Source organism: Nelusetta ayraudi, unplaced genomic scaffold, assembly GCF_046127955.1.
Source record: "Nelusetta ayraudi isolate G7.1 ecotype Tasmania unplaced genomic scaffold, CSIRO-AGI_Nayr_v1 ptg000017l, whole genome shotgun sequence".
Taxonomy (NCBI): domain Eukaryota; kingdom Metazoa; phylum Chordata; class Actinopteri; order Tetraodontiformes; family Monacanthidae; genus Nelusetta; species Nelusetta ayraudi.
The window spans coordinates 2,759,916-2,776,915 of record NW_027466067.1 but is presented as its reverse complement, the minus strand read 5'-3'; the positions used below and the strand labels follow the sequence as shown (position 1 = coordinate 2,776,915).

Here is a 17,000-nt window from a genome sequence, read left to right as displayed (position 1 = left end):
TGACAGCTCTGAATCAGAGCTCCGTGATAGAAAGTAGAGATTACATTTGCTTTTGGTAAGACAAACATTCTCCATGATCGTTATTGTGCTCCATCTCCCCCGCCCCACCATGTGTTTGGGCTGCTGCCAGGTCTTCAGCCTCATTCCCACACACGAGAGACTGGCACTCACAAAACAGGCTTTCTGATGATTCTGGTGTGGCCAGCAAGAGGTGTGAGCGCGTGAAGTGAATGGTGTCTTTTTCAGTCTCCTCTCTCTCAACCTTCAATTTGAATAAGCCCGCTGGAGATCCGCCTGAACTCGCTGGAGATAATCCTGCTTCTGTACCAGTGATAGAGTTGGGAGGCAATGGAGGATGGAATAGGTGGAGGGAAAGGGAGGGGGAGGGATTATAAACTGGGGTTGATGGGTTTTAAAGGAGGATATGATTTATATAGAGCAAGAGATGTAGAATTCAGTGCAGTTAAGCGATATGACATTCATTTGTGAAGAAATCATTTAGAAATCACTTTAAATTCCAAAACAATGAAGTTCTCCCCTCTTCAGAATTTCTCATGCCATCGTGCCTGACCTAACAGCAACTTGTTTTTCTGGCAGGGACTTTGAAACCAAAGGGTTTTGTACCTTGTATCCTAGCAATGGGGGAGGATTGTGTGCTGCAAGTGTGTGTGTGTGTGGTGCTGAAAGCCCTCTTGGACAGACACTGCTTCTATTGGCCTCTGCTCAGGAGCATTTTTGCTTACAAGAAAAAGAAAGGGGGAAAAAACTGATGCTGCCTTTCACACTGGAATTTCAATGTGCAGGAACCTCCCATGACTTATAATGGACAGCAGAAATAGCAGAAGATAAAAGATGCTGAATGAGGACACCAATGATAATGAAGTATCTTTTAAAACCTTGTAATATCTTCTCGTTAACACCTCCTGAGTTTGGTAATTCTGCATTGAATGTCATCGACAAGTCTGTGTGACCTGGACTTTGGCATCATATGTTTCCTCTGTGTTGCAGGTTGTGACCTGAAGGATGTCTTCTTTTTGAACCTGATCTACTGGGAGGTCAAGAGGTGACATGCCTCTGTAAAACACCGCCGGAAACAAATGGTGAGGACTCTCCAGTTGAATATGAAGCTCAAACTTGGAGCTCTACTAGTCTAGTAGAACTTGGGGGGTTTGGATGGGGGTCAGCAGGGTTAAGGCAAGAGTGTTTGACACTACATATTAGGGATGCAAATTATTGATTCATTCATTAATTGTTAGTTTATTGACCTTATTGATCAATTAACGTATAAGCTGCGATTTTTCCTGAGAACCTAAATGTCACAATGAAAAATGTGTAAGGAACACATTATTGAACCCATAAATAATGTTGAGGGTCCAATGTGACCAATTTGTACATTAGAGAACAGTAAAACCACCCTAAACATTTATCCTCACTCCTCTTGACTTCCAATGGGTCACATTTCAACTTTTTAAAACGAAGATTGTTTAAAAGTAGCTTGTTCTGGGTATATTATGATCATCACAGATTCATATGATTCATCTACAGATGAATTGCTCTTTCTTGCCACTACACTGTTATAATGATATTAACTACCAGTGTAAAAAATGTTCAATTAATTGCAAGTAATTTAATTTAACCGATTAAATTCTTAATCGACAATTAATGGATAATTCATTGTTAACATCCCTACTAAAAAATACCTGATGGAAAAAAAAATAATAATTTGGTGGTAAGTGGGAAGCAATCTTCTTCCAGCAGTAGAAAACTCTTTTGCATTTCTTTTTCTGGAATCCAGCGTCACACACAAACTCCTCACCCACCATGTTCTCCCTGCAGCTCTGCTGCCATGCCTCCGGGGATGGCGCGTCACTCTTCAGCGTCTGCAGTCCGGACGCTGCTCTCCATCCTGCTGCTAGCCGCAGCCCGAGGATCGCACTCTCCGCCCTCCTTCCCCACATTCGCCTGGAATGACACTCTGTTCGAGCACCTGGCCCTGCACCCCGAACCCAGCGAGGGCTGGGTGTACGTGGGCGCCAGAGATCACCTCTTCCAGCTGAGCCCGTCCCTCCAGCTGGCACAGCAGACCGACACGGGGCCCGTCACGGACAGCCGCGAGTGCCTGCCCCCCGTGACGGAGAGCACCTGCCCGCAGGCCAGGAGAACCAGCAACCACAACAAGCTGCTGCTGGTCGACCCATACTCCAAGGAGCTCATCACCTGCGGCAGCGTCAACCAGGGAATATGCCAGAAGCGCAGCCTGGATTCTGTGGGCGAGGTGCTCTTCTCCACCGATCGGCCGGTGGACACCCAGTACGTGGCGGCCAACGACCCCAACATCACCACGGTGGGGCTGGTGGTCCGCTACCACCCCGACAAGCCACCCGTGCTCTTCGTCGGCCGGGGCTTCACCAGCAGCCACCCGCCCATCTCAACACGCAATCTGGCCCAGGGCCTCATCTTCTCCTACGAGGAGACGGCCAAGCTGGCCGTGGCCGGCCGCCTGTCGGAGTACGACCACCACTTTGTGGCGTCCTTCGCCCACCGCCACCACGTCTACTTCCTCTTCTACCGGCGGGACCTGAAGTCGCAGTCCCGCGAGTTCGTCACCTACGTGTCACGGGTTTGTTTTGACGACCCGGCCTACTACTCCTACGTGGAGGTTCCCCTGACCTGCCGCTCCAGGTCGGGGAAGGTCTACAACCTCCTGCAGGCCGTCCAGCTCGGTCTCTCCAAGGACAGCGAGACGAGTCATGCCGCTGAAATCCTCCTGGGCGTCTTCTCCACACACTCCACGTCGTCCACCCGGCCCGCCGAGGACTCGGCCCTCTGCGTGTTTGACCTGGAAGACGTGGACCGCAGGATCAACTCCACCAGGGACCTGTGCTACACCAAGATGGGGAGGGAAGCAGGGGTCGAGGCGGCCTACATTGAGTACGACGTCAAGTCCAACTGTGCCAACCTGCCGGATGTGAGTTCAGACGTTTTATTTAGTTTTTTATCTCCCCCCCCAGGGCGTTATTATCGTTCGACTGAAAAATGAATTTTAAATTGGTTTCCGTGATGGTTTTGCACAGTAGTTGGTAACACCTTTCATCATTTAAAATTTACCATCATTTACCAAAAACTTACCATTTTGTTGATTGTACAACTGAAGCAGTTTAACAGGCTACATAAATTACTCATTAATAAAATAATCACGTTTATTACCATTCAACACAACCAGAGAGCGATTCTCTTCTGAGTGGGTCAGTTTTTGTTGTGATGACCAAAAAAATATTTTGTTTTTTGTTTTTATTGAAACAATTTTCATTGACAAATTTAAGTCCAAAATGGTCCAAAACATCACACCTGATTTTCTGGAGATTATACACTTCCAGTCAGTGTGTAAATACTATGTGTGATTTACATTCAGCTCAGGATCCCCTAGGAAAAGCATTAACATGTTTTGCACCTGCGTTTGAGCAAATGGATTTTACTGACGAGCAGCATTCGCGCAGCAGTGGCCGCCGCCACGAATACAAATGAAACGCGTGGCTGCGCGTTTCACCCGCCGCTGTCCCGTTTTGTTTTTGAAATATGAGAGCACGTCGCCTGCCTTTGAATGAGGTTGTTCTCATTAGCCAGACGCAGAGCGGAACACCTTGAGCTGACCACCAGACAACCTCATTATTCCGTGAATTATCTTCTTGTTTTCCCCTTTTCTGTTGACGGAAAATGCATATTTTGTACCATAGAAGTGGATGAGTCCAGGCCTGTCCTGCTCCGCTAGACTGACCTCTATATGGAGTGGATAAAATTCAGTTTGAACTTTTCTTTTCAATTAGATACCAAATTTTTTGTACAATGCCAATCTTGCAAAGGAAGGATTCCGATACACTGGCTCCTACATGTGAATTGATGCCTTTTGTTGCTGTGCACACATGTGCGTTTCTAACGTGGTCGTCATCCTGATTGAGTTTGACATCTTCCACTCTCTCCTGTGACCCGGATCAGCAGCGCCGACCCTTCGCCGCACCGTCCAGCCGATCAGCTGGAGGGCAGGGAAAAGTAGACGGCGCAATTTAATAGAATTGCCACTCAGGGAGGAATTGATCTTCAGCGATAGGCGAACTAGGTGGGAGCGTGGTTAACGCTCGTGGTGAACAAGGCCTCACACGGTTGGAGGCAGAGAAAACAGACAGTCAGACAGTGAGAAAACTAAACTAGCGATTGACGTGATGTCTGAAATGAATGTGAATTGAAGTAGTGGTGCACGGAGCAAACCGTATGGATACAAAGGAACAGTGGCTGAGGGGATTTAGAGCTGAAAAGAGATTTACAGTGTCATTAAGATGCCAAATCTCAATTGGATCCCGGTACACAAACAACAGCAGCGCTGCTTCATCCCATTTGCAGCCTCGGCCAGGACCGTCCATCTGCACCAGGGGACACGCAGCGTCTGAGCTTTTGGAAGGAAAAAAAAAAACAACCTTCTGCAGCTGTTGATCGGCCCGAAAAATGAAACTCCCTCAATCTTTGGCGTCCATCTTATCACCTCCCGCCTGTGCGTTTTTTTGACCTCGTAGTTACAGACTAATTTCCGGGTGATTGCAGCCCACTCACAACTCGTCAGTCTGTGGTATTACATTGTAATCACTGGCTGCCATCAGCAACGGCCCAGGTTGTTTGACCGGACGCCCTTTGCCTCATAACTCTTTCAGTAGTCATAATGTCCATTTGGCGCTATTCTTAGCGTGCATTTGAACCGGCTTGTTGTCTGTCTAATGGCTGAGTTCCCACGATGTTGGCTGAGCTGCCCTCATTAACTGCACAATTGTCTCGATCGATGCTTAACCAAGGCTGTAAACGTCCGTTTGTGTATTTTATATCTCGGATGTTTGACTTGTTAAAAGTTTTGTGCAGCCTGTGAAAGTAAGATACCATCCAAATGATCCTGAAGTTGGACTTGATTGGACAGCTGACTGGTTTTTCTTTTCTTTTTTTTTTCTTTTTTTACAAAACCAAGCCAATCCAGGCTCCATTTACAACAACACGTAGCCGGCGACGAACAATCCATCACTACAAGTGACCCCACCAGAAGGCAGAGCTCTTAGGTTCATTGCCTCCACTTCCTATTTTTGGGATTAGGACCACCTCCCTCCCCCAGCGCCCCGATAAAGTAGTGAGCCCCGCTTTAAGCTAAATGTCCCGAGACGAAAAACAACAACAACAACAGCAGCTCTGCCGCTGTAAAGACTCCCTGCTGCCAAGCTATGGAAGCAAAAACAAATGATTTTGTAAGCTTTAAAGTCCAGAACTTGGTGCAGTCCGGTGGGAGTTTATTCCCAAAGCCCACCCCTAAGTCCTTCCCCACCTCCAAAATAAATCCTTTATTTTCAAAGACCATATTAAGAACCCACAGCTTTATTTTTGGTGACTGACTCACTCACTAAAAAAAGAAAAGACGAGGAAAAGAAAATGTTCACCGACCGGTTTGTTATTTCATGTGATCCAATCTGCTTTTTGCGCCAAACTGTGAAATGTGATAATGGTTTCCTCCTGTGTCCCCGGCTGTTAGAACACACTGGATACCTACCCCTGCGGCTCCGACCACACCCCCAGCCCCATGGCCAGCAGGGTCGCCGTGGAAGCCGAGACCATACTTGACAGCCCGTCGGCCCGCCTCACTGCCGTGGCGGTCAGCGTCAGGGTGGGACACACCATCGCCTTCCTGGGGGACTCCAGGGGGAACCTGCACAAGGTACCATCACACTGTCACCACCGTGTCTGTCGACTGCGGAGGCTATTGAGTAACAGAATTACCTGGAAACCGGAGTCGCTTCCCCCCCTGAGTTCGAGCCTTATTTGGGTAAAAACGTGTGTGGTATTTCTCATATAATTGTTGTTTCTTGTCACAGCACAGACATGTTACTCAGCACAGTGGGTCTCTACCCATTTTTTCCCCCCTTTCTCTCCAGAAAAACGGAGGCCTCTGCATTTGGCAGATAGTGGAGGTCCAAAATAGTGTGTGTACTGAGTCAGGCAGGTTGACTGAAGAGCCATGGGAAATGTCCAGACATTGTGTCTTTTTAAAGTCATGAACAAAATGTCTAGTAGACTTGTCTGCGCTCCTCCAAAATACCCCAAACTAATATCACGGTTCACCTAGCCTGCTCTGGGACCTCATCACAGAAAAGTGACAAAACATGGCATTTCAGAAGTGTTACCTCCCCGTTTAACGAGTCTCTCGTCTCCTTTTACGCCTTGAGCAGAAAAACATGTTGTGCAGAAAGGTGCAGTGGAACGACACTGACTAAAGGGGGCTCTTTACATTGTCATTTATTAAGTTAGCCTTCTGTGGGGGAAAAGTTTTCCCTTTATTTTCCAGGAGTGACGACTGAGGACAGAAAGCAACATTCTCCACCCCCTCCTCGTACAAACGAGTTCCAAGTTTGCTCGGGAAGGGGATTTCTCAGGTTGCGTTGGCATGCACTTGAAAGGAGTCACTACGATTTCAGTCCTGGTCATCGTTTTCAGCTGGATCACAGAGTGGACTGTGCAACTTTAGAAAATACAATAAACAAATGACCATCAGTCGGACAACTTGCATTGTTTAGTTTTGTGATGTCAAAATTGGACATCACAAAACAAGCATGAACACTGTTTGCTAATTGGCTTTTTTTTTTAAACCACATGATGCTACTAACCCTCACACAGTGGTCCTTTTATAGGCTGTCGGCCTGAATTTTAAGGTGCTGCAGATGCATTGTGGGTGTCGCCACCGAGTCACTGAGGGGGTCATGTGTCACGTGTCAGCGGCGTCCCCGTGGGTTCACGCAGAGGTCGGGATGAAGCTGAGACCATTAAGATGGTGATCTTTTCCGTTTCCATAGTAAGCAGCAGCTCAGCGTGCCGCTCAGAATAATCACACACAACTTCCATGCATTTGTTTTGCTTATTGATAACAAGAAACAGCAAACTGAGCAGGGAGGCCGCGAGTGTGATATCGGATTAGCCGATGGTGAGCCGTGCCTGCACACAGTCGGTCCTTTGTGCGATTCTTTTCTCAGTGGTAGCTTGTGGTCGAGGCCCCCCCTTGACGCACACACACATACACACACGCATATATACGCTCAAGTTCGGAGCGGCACAATGAGACCCATTAACGTATTCCCGCCCGGTTACGTCACGCCGGACCCTCTAAACCCCCCTGACAGCAGCAGCCCGGTGAGCAGATAACAGAGCTCCGCGCTTGTTGTGGTGCACTGTCATTGCTGACTGGCTGACACATGTGCTCCCAGCCCAACAGAGACCCTCATTCAGAATTATTCCAATATGGGTCACGGTTGCAGACAGTGTCAGTGTCAATGTCGTCCGTGAACACACGGTCGGTCTGTCTCCGCCTGACAGCAGCAACCACGAAACATAAAAATCAAACCCTCCATCCTCCGTCGTCTTTGTGTGGAAGAGGAAGCACGAGATGTGAAGTGCTCCAAGACAAGGGCGTCAAAGACAGAGTGAGCCGTTGGTTTTCGGCAGCGATAATATCATATTATCACCAGTATTTGTTTCTTCCAATCTCTTCCTGGTGTTGCTACATTTGCACATGGAAAATTGCAATGTGGACAGATGATTTTAAGTTGGAAGGTCCTTTCAAAATACAATCAAACAACTTAATCTAATCGTGCCTAAAACAGATTTTTTAAAAGGACAAAGCCCCAGACAAAGCACCAAAAGATGACTGACAGATCTTTCACATGCTTAGAAAGTCTTAATTCAATGTTGTTGTACTGTTAAAATGTTTTGACTCATGCTTTTCTTTATCAGAAACAGAATTTTGTTAAATGTAAAACTAATGGATTCAAAATGAATTGAAAATCCATGTAAAAGAACCAAAGTGATCAGATCCCCCCTGTTTGTAGCAGCACAGCTGATAAAACCTTGTTGTGTTGTTAGCAAGTTATGACGATAGACCTACTAAAGTATTCTGACCGCACCAAATGGATCTTGGAGCTGATTTTAAATGGACCTTGTAAATCTGATTTAAAAAAAATTATGATTAGGCTGTGATTAGGTTTGAAATTGACCTTTGGCATGCTGGATATTTTTGTCTGTTTTGTCTGGAAAAGGAACCCTGTGTGAATTCCTCGGCCAAGTTTTTATCAAAGTACACCTGCCGCGTCCGCTCTCCCTCCGAAATAATCTCACAAATCTAATTTTACGTTTTGATTGTGACATATTACCCCCACACCCCCACCCCACCAACCCTGCCCACCTTTCAGTGTTTCTGATAAACACGGTGCGCACTGATTGGCTAATTGCAGCTGTCGGGGACAAACAAGGCAGCCAAAATGACATTAAGATGTTTTTATATTCGGGACACAGGAGCCAGTATAACCTCAGCGGAGGAAACCTCAGCAGTCATCTGAACGGCTGCGCCAAGACGCTGATGCTGAGCGTCGCTCCAGATTCCGTGTGCGCATGATTGTCTTGTTTAGGTCAGCTTCGTCCGTTGTGCTGGAAGACAGGAGCGTTTTGTGCGGCAAAGCGTGCAAAGTCTGTTTTGCAGCTTAATGCCGTCTGGCCGTCTTCCTTTGACAAACATTTGCTTTTTTTTCCAGTCTAAAGTTTGGCCACATACTTCTGATTTAATGGGTTTTCTTTCATTTTCCTGACGATTTACATTGTAGATTGTCAATCAATGCATCAAAACTATGAATGAACACATATGGAATATGTATTAAACAAAGAAGTGTGAAACAACTCAAGCAAGTTTTATATATTAGATGATCTAGAATAGTCCCCTTTATAAAAAAAAAGAATATGTATATATATATATACATATATATATATATATAAACATGACATATTTAGGTATTTAACATTTTTTTTCTTTTGCCACAATAAAACACATATCTTGGTCATATATTTGATATCCTCCGTATGTATCTACAGTGTAAAAAGTAGTGAAGATAAAGAAGAAACGGGTGTGTCCAATCTTTTGACCGGTATTGTGTATAATCCTCAAAAAAACGCTTGATTGTCTGTTTTTAAACCAACAGTTCTTCTTTTCCCTCATTGAAAGTGTGGAATGTCGTGTAGTTTGCCTTCCCTCCCGCCTCTCCCCCTTTTTCTCTCGCTCTGGCTCGCTTTCAGCAATTTGCTCCCAAAGCCTCAAACAGTCTGTCTTTTGAGGAGCTGCATGGGATCAAAGAGTGTCCGACTGCATAGCTGACCTCCAAACCTCCGCATACCTGCGGGATGATGGGATTAGCCTGCCATTAGGCAAACATCACGGCACATCACAGGCCGCTTTGGGGAATCCACACTTCCCCCTGACATGCGCTGCTCCTCACCATTAGGATGATTGCCGTCTGGAACCCCTCTCTTCCCCACACACACACACACAATCACACACACACACACATACCCACCCGGTGGAATATCACTCTAATGACATTAGATGGAATGAAGCCGACGTCCAGGCTCCTGTAAATAACATCTAAAGGATGATGCGGAGCAGTTGGTCAGGCTGTCCTGTTGTATTAACTCACATCGCAGCAGCTTTGGACTTTAAACAGCTCACACAAAAAGTCAGACTGCCCACAGAGGCCTCCTGATGTCGTCTGCCACTTGGCTGTTCTCCACCGCCGGCTCCTGCCATGCAGGTTCCTGACGTTCGACCCACTTCTCCGACCACCCCTGCTATTTTTAGCAGTATGGAAAGAAAAGTGCCGTGATTTGTATGTATTTATCTCAGCCTTGCTTGCAGCCGGTGCTCAAGGAAAAGCTGTCACTGCCTGTTTTTGCTGACAAATTCTGCATCTCACTCAAGAGGTTGATTTTTTTATGCCAGATGTTGTCGCTCATCGTGATTAGAATAATTCGATTAGACTGATTAGAATGCTGCAGATGATGGAATGAAAGGCTTGTTTCTCTTTCTGTTTGCATTGCATCTTGTCCAATCAAAATGCTGGGTTGAACTTTAATGTAAGGAGGTTTATGGTTTAAAATAAAGCTTGGCCATCATATAAAAAAAAAAAGCTAAGAGTTGCCAAAGTTGACGCTCTTTGATTCAATCTCTTGAAATCAAATTCTTACTGGTCTCCTTCATATTGTTGTTGTGAAATGAAGGACCATATGTAGGTCTTCACTAACAGTTCCAACCATGTGCGTGTGTGCGTGCGTGCGTGTCTCCTCAGGTGTTTTTGGGGCCTAATGGCGAGGTGGAGGAGTACTCTGTCGTCTCCATTCAGCGGAACTCGGCCATCAGGTCGGACCTCATCCTGGACCAGAGAGAGGAGCATCTCTTCATCATGACTCATAACATGGTGGGTGCACCACACACGGAGCCGCTGCGCTCCTGCCGTCCCTTCTCGCTTCTCTGTGCAGAGGTGCCATTCGTTCACTGTAGCGACAAAATTACAGCAGGGGGGGAAAAAAGTCATTTAGGCTCTGAGTGTTTCTGCCCCAATTCTCTCTTCCAGTAAGTCAGCCCGCATTTTAGGATTACTCTAATGACCATATTTTCATTTTTGCATTGTTCCACCCGAATATGTGGGGCGCCTATTCTTCTTAATCAGATTTGCGGCAGCTTATTGTGCACAGTTTGCACGACTGAACATGATTGTTTTGTCCCGCTTCCAGCTGCAGAAGAGACCCGTGGCCGAATGCCAGCAGCACCCAGACTGCAACTCCTGCGTGCAGGCCCACGACCCCTACTGCGGCTGGTGTGTCCTGGAGGGAAGGTGAGACGCACGGCCGCCAACGTCCCTTGAAAAGTCACACTGTGAAATAGTTGACAAAGTCGTATAGAAACATAGAAAATGGTTCTGTTCCAACAAAATATCCAAGTCAAACACTCTTGAATTTTTAATTTTCCAAATTAATTGTCGTTATATTGCTGGGTCCTGTTTAGTTTTTGGTTTTTTTGGGTGAGTGATTCACACGGGTCCACATCAAAAGAATTTTATCTGGAAAACAAAGTTGAGTGCTCAGCAAATGAGTGAAGACTGCTGGCCAACTTTTGCAGCTTTCAGTGTTTTTGCCAAGTCAAGTTTGTTTAAAAAAAAAATAGAAAATTGTCTGTGTTTGGTCCATTGGGATTGTTTCAGAGTGTGATGAAAGCATTGTACCTCTCCAGCCCATCTGTGCCTCTTCGCTGCTCTGCCTCGCCACCTGCCCCCCCGCCTCTCTCTCTCACCTTATCTTCACCGTTCCAGCCTCTCTCTGATCTCACCTAAATCACCCCTGCCCGTCTCGCTAATTTGAGTGGAAGCCGCACCCCCCCCGAGTACCTTGTCTTTGAACTGGCGAGGACCATGTGATCAAGTTGTTGCCTGATGTAACAGTGCAACCTTGTCTCAATGTTGTTTTTTTTCCCCCGGCTCTCTCCCCAACTCTTTCTGCAGGTGTGTGCTGCAGTCCCAGTGCTCTCGCGGCAGGCAGCCGGGCCAGTGGCTGTGGAGCTTCGACATGGACCAGCAGTGTCTGGCCGTCCAGGAGCTCAACCCCTCCAACATCAGCAAGGACGAGAGCAGGATGGTGAGTCCACGACAGGTGGCAAGGTGGCTCCACCACCCCATAACATGATAATAATAATAGTAATCTAGTCATCCATTTTCAATACCCGCTTCATCCGGAATTGAACCCACAACTAACCACCAATGCGCTAAACACTGCACCAGCGTGTCGCCTTTAATATTATAAGAATGTTGGCAGTGTGTGACTGCAAACATCCTTTGGTGGGATTCAATTACGACTGAGAAATTAAGAGATTGCAAGCCTCAAGATGTGCAGGTTCTTTCACAGACTTCCTCGCTTCTCTAACTGCCCCAACATCCCCCCCCCACACACACACAGCAGCCTCCTCATGAACCAAAACAAAGTCAGAAGTCAAACCCACATTGCATGAAGTCATCATTTTTCCCTAGAATTTCTTGACAGCTGAGACAGTAATTTGCTGTGTGTGTGTGTGTGTGTGTGTGTGTGTGTGTGTGTGTGTGTGTGTGTGTGTGTGTGTGTGTGTGTGTGTGTGTGTGTGTGTGTGTGTGTGTGTGGAACTGATAAGGATCAGAGCTCTGTTCCGTCACGTCCGTGATAGAGCCAGTGTCTGTTACGTTATCTGTCTTGTGCGAGCGGCGGTGGGAAGCAACGGAGCGATAAAATGCCTCTCACATGGGAGGAAGTAGCTGATATTTAGTCTCTGCATCTCTAAACGCCTCGAGTGACTTTACATCAGCGTTTCTCAACTGGTGGGTCGCAGCCCTGGAGTGGGTCGCGTAGCTGTTTTGATTGGGTCACAGCTTTGTGAGCAGTTTCCCTTTTTTGAAAAAAGGAAATGTTGGGCATTTATTTTGCAAGAGACTAATGTATTGACTAGACATGTTAGCAAGTGGTGTGTAATAAATTTGGGTTGCGATTCATTATACGGAAACTAATGTGGGTCCTGAGACTCCACCAGTAGATAATCACTGATTTACATCATACTAGTGTGGTTTCTGTGTTGTTGTTTTTTTTCCAACTTCTCAAAGGCTTGACCACCTGATTCTGCTCAAAGGCTACCAATCATGGAATGATTCGTCTCGAGTGGGAAATATTGACTTAAAAAATATCTAAGTCATGTCTTTATCATTTTACCTTAACACAAGAGAAAATTACTTAAAGACATGAGCTTATTGAATCCATGTTAAGTTTCCATATTTAAGATAATTAGCTGCGTGTCCCTGGCTGTACTCATAATTGACGCTGAAATCAGTGCATGAAAAATGCAATTTGCGTTTCCATTTCCATCAAAAAAAAAAACAGACAAACTCGCTGTAGCGTCACTCAATAAATCGAGGAGGAGTTTGAGCTGCGTGAGTCAGGACTTTTTTAAAAAAATTTTGCCCTGCAGCAGAAGATCTAATTTGGCTTTCAAATGAAGTGATTCCCACAGACTTTCAGCAGATTTACATGTCCAGACGGTTTAATCGCTCGCTGTCGTTATGAACATCGCTGCCCGCGGTCGCTCTTTGTAAGTGGGAACCACAACACATTTTGAAATACTAGTGAAATGGGCGTTAAAAAACTGCGAGGAATCGTATGCTACCTCAACAAATCCACCAAATGGAGCTTTCACTTTAACACACCATCAGTCAGTCGATTCTTTCACTGTTGGGGTGTGTTTGATTCAGTGTTCTGGTTCGCCCTCAGGTGTCTCTGTCGGTCCCCGGGCTGCCGGCGCTGGAGGAAGGCGAGGCCTACTCCTGCTTCTTCGAGGACGGCCACACCCCTGCCGTGGTCACCGAGGGCGGGGTCTCCTGCCAGTCACCTGACACCAGAGGGATACCCACGGTGATGCCGGGTCAGGGTGAGTGCGGTTAACTCGCCGTGACCTGATGTGCCTTTGATTTTTAGCCTCCCTGCTTTTCACTCGCATCCTTCAGGACTTGAGGATTTGCGTGTGTGTGTGTGTGTGTGTGTGTGTGTGTGTGTGTGTGGCATTACTTTAACGTATACGGTTTAGTGTCCTGAAATCCAGGCTAATCCACTCCATCTCTATAGGCCAGCTGTATCATGAAGGAGTAATCTGTTTTTTTTAAGCAGGAGCCCTCATAAATCTATGTCATCTAGTGATTTTGTATCCTGATATTTTTATTATTATTTGATTCTATTTATTATTATTTGATTTTGTTTTCGGGGTTCTGGGTGATTATTTAGTGTGCAGGGGGCCACATGTTGTTTTATTTTTAAATACACTGTCATTGGTCAATGATTTATGAATTTAGCTCCAGTAGAGGTCAGAGTGGACCGTACGTTTCTGTTACACACACACACACACACACACACACACACACACACACACACACTGGTTCCCATGCCTGCATTCCGGCCGCTTGCAGCTCGCCGGGGTTCTCAGGGTGCACGGCTCAGGCGGCGTTAGCCCCCGGGCTTTGTGCTGAGATATGGACACACAGGCTGCATTTAGGGATCTAGCAGGGGGCTCACGCCTGCTTTAACAGGGTTAGTTGCAACATTCACTTATTAAAGTGACGTAGCTTTTGAAAGGCCCGAAATAGTACCTGCTGCATTTTGGCTCGCACTTGAGATTGTCACCTGGCTGCTGCAGCAGACTGCAGCAAGTCATCATCATCATCATCCTCATCATCATCATCATCATCATCATCATCATCATACAGCTTTAACTCTAGGAAGAATCAAGTGCTGAAGTGAGTGCATCATATTTCATGACAGGGGTGTCCTTAAAGTGGACATGAAACACAAAACAGAAGCTGCGTTTCCATTACCCCGAGAATTACGCAAAACCTAAATATTGCAAGAAAAACCTGGTCATGGAAACACCTAAACTTGGAAAAATCTCTCAAATGTGTGTGACGTCAACCTCTGCCGATATCAATAGCACATCAAAACTGGTTCTAATGTTCTAATATTTGTGCTTCATCTTTGCTTAAGGTTGATTGATGTGTAAGATATAATATGATTTCTATTGTCAAATTTGGACCTTTTTGCTGTGCCAGTAGTTGTTTTCTTTAATTCCTTATTCGGAGAGTTGCAGCTTCGTCCGTGAAATGTAGGCGAGGATTTCTCACATTTCAGTGCATTATTTCCACAGCTTATGCTGTAGCATGTTAATACTGCTCTCTGTATCTAATCAATGTTATTTTAACCAATGTTGAAATCTATGAAGACCAGATTTCTAAATTCTTTCCAGGTCCAGCTGTGTTACTCTGAGTGTGTTTGTCAGTGTTGCAGGATTCTGGGCACACATGACTTTTATTAGGCCTCCTGGCCGCACCGACCGTCTCCCACATCCTGTAAACTGTGTTATGAGAAACATGGTCCTCATCCCTTTCTCATACTCCCTGCATCAGACGCTAAGCCTGGCCAAATATTTTGCTGAGGCTTCCTCTGCCCGGCCCGTGATGTAACCGTGTTGTTTTGGTTCTTCCTCCTCCTCCTCATGCTGTTGTTCTTCCCGTCTTGTTGTCTGCAGACTTTGTCACGGTCACTCTGTCGCTCCGCTTCGGCAACGTCACCATCACGTCGAGGGACTTCACCTTCTACGACTGCACCGCTGTGAAGCAGCTGTCCGGCAGCATGCCGTGAGTTAACGTCCACAGCACCTCCTAATTAAATCCTCCTGTCCTTTGCTCTGACTCCCCCAACCTGTCCGTTCTTTCCATTTCTTCTCATGTTTTTTTTTTAATTGCTTCCTTCCAAACCTGTGACCCCTGCACAATAAACGCTTTTCAGCTCTTCAGTCATCCTCTCATGCCTCCATACTTCAGGATGCATAAAAACCCTTTATCATCGGCCAATGTCCATGAAAGGCTGCCGACACCTGACCCCTCGCTCACTCTGTTGTCTCTCCACCTCCACGGAATAAGCTCATTACGTGGCTGGGCTGTGCTTGCTGAGCCCTGGTGTTGTCTGTAAACACGACACTGGCCTGCTCTGTTTTCTTCTGCCGAGATCTTCATCCCCATGTGAAGTGGATTTCTGCTTTTATCCGAACCTTCCAAGTCCTGAGGATACGCCTGGGCCTCATGTGTCACAAGGAAGCGCGTTTGAAATGTGGTATTTCCTGCAGCCCCGTTTCTTTGCGACTGTGAACGTGTTCGCTCCAGAAGTGCACTGCAAGAAGCACCCATTCGGGACGTTTTCTGTCTGGAGCTCAAGAGGCCAGCGTTTAAATCTTACCCTAGTTGAGGCTAGAGATGTAAAATAACCTAATGGTGCATTTTGTGCTATGCATGTAATCAATGCACCTTTTCCCTCTTGAATAAAATACACACAGCTGTCCATTTTTATTTAGGCCCTTAACAGCAGCTACTCGCAAGAGGAGTTTTTCTGGGAATTCTGGCTTATGCACTTCACACTATTCAATGGAAACACCAGCAAATCACAATTGCAAAAGCTGTAATGGAAATGCAACTAGTGTTGCTTAGATAACCGTGGCCAGTGGGATCTGGTTCTTCTTACTTGCACGTGTGCCATCAACACACTGAAATGTGATATCACTGGAGGAACTGCTTGTAGATTTGTATTTCTTTTCATTTTTATTGTGTGGTTGTGGTTTTCGTGAAACGAGATCAGTTCACAATGCATTTTTATCACCTGCACTCCCTCCTGATCTTCATCAGTGCTTCCGGACATCCTCTCTTTATCAGCATCGCGTCGCTCTGCTCACCGGAACCCGCTCCCCCACTCAAAACACACTTTTAGTTAGAACTCTGGCTGCTCTTATCGCTCGGATTAAACCTGCATTGATTTGGCTGTATCACTCCCACCCTCTGTCCTCCCGTCTCTCTCACCGTCGCTCTCTGTCTTTTCCCGCACACACAGTTGTCGCGGTTGCGTCCTGAGCCGATGGGGCTGCAACTGGTGTGTTCACCAGCACCTGTGCACCCACAAGCCCACCTGCGAAGAAGGGGTGATCATCTACAACCAGCACGTAAGTATCCGCAGAGGGGCTGAACCCCTCTTCTGTCATGGAGACGGCAAAAATTATTTTCAAGTTGTCAGGTTTGATGGACCTGTGACAGTTCGCATGTTCCAAGTTTGTGACATACATGCAAAACATTTTCTTGCCTGTGTGAAGCTTTGCAGATTACATTTTGATTCCTTAATCCCTGTTTTCCTGATCAGATGGCCGTTTGCGTGCAGATTAACACAAATATCAGACACATTTTTAAGACCACGTGTGTGTGCTGGTGTTTATGATCGGATTTGTGCCTCGTTGCCTACTTTCCAGGAACAAATATATATGGAGTTGTGTAATTCTTCAGGTCTGCTCCAAATAGACATTTTCGTATTTTTATTTTCTTCAAACAAAAACAAACTCTGTCATGTTTGGCAGACAGAAACCCTATTTTCCTACAAAATATTTATTGTATCACAGAGGCCAGCGGGTGTGTTCACCCTGCTCCCTGAGATACACACATACTACTACACATCGCACCTTTGTCATCATCACTCAGCGCTGGCAAATTACAGTCATTCGAGGTCTTAAACAAACA

General features: G+C 46.2%; 1 protein-coding gene across 2 annotated transcripts in view; it reads left to right on the top strand.

Annotated features, from left to right (window-relative positions):
- The window catches only part of plxnb1b (plexin b1b), a 73,013-nt gene that overhangs the window by 40,929 nt on the left and 15,084 nt on the right, over positions 1–17,000 (top strand). For both annotated transcript variants that reach the window (XM_076024734.1, XM_076024735.1), the window contains exons 3-11: positions 1,009–1,100; positions 1,837–2,968; positions 5,558–5,740; positions 10,182–10,310; positions 10,627–10,727; positions 11,391–11,523; positions 13,174–13,330; positions 14,975–15,083; positions 16,327–16,435. In XM_076024734.1, coding sequence (XP_075880849.1) covers positions 1,847–2,968; positions 5,558–5,740; positions 10,182–10,310; positions 10,627–10,727; positions 11,391–11,523; positions 13,174–13,330; positions 14,975–15,083; positions 16,327–16,435 — 2,043 coding nt within the window. In that variant the 5' untranslated portion in view covers positions 1,009–1,100; positions 1,837–1,846. The remainder of the gene's footprint in view (positions 1–1,008; positions 1,101–1,836; positions 2,969–5,557; positions 5,741–10,181; positions 10,311–10,626; positions 10,728–11,390; positions 11,524–13,173; positions 13,331–14,974; positions 15,084–16,326; positions 16,436–17,000) is intronic.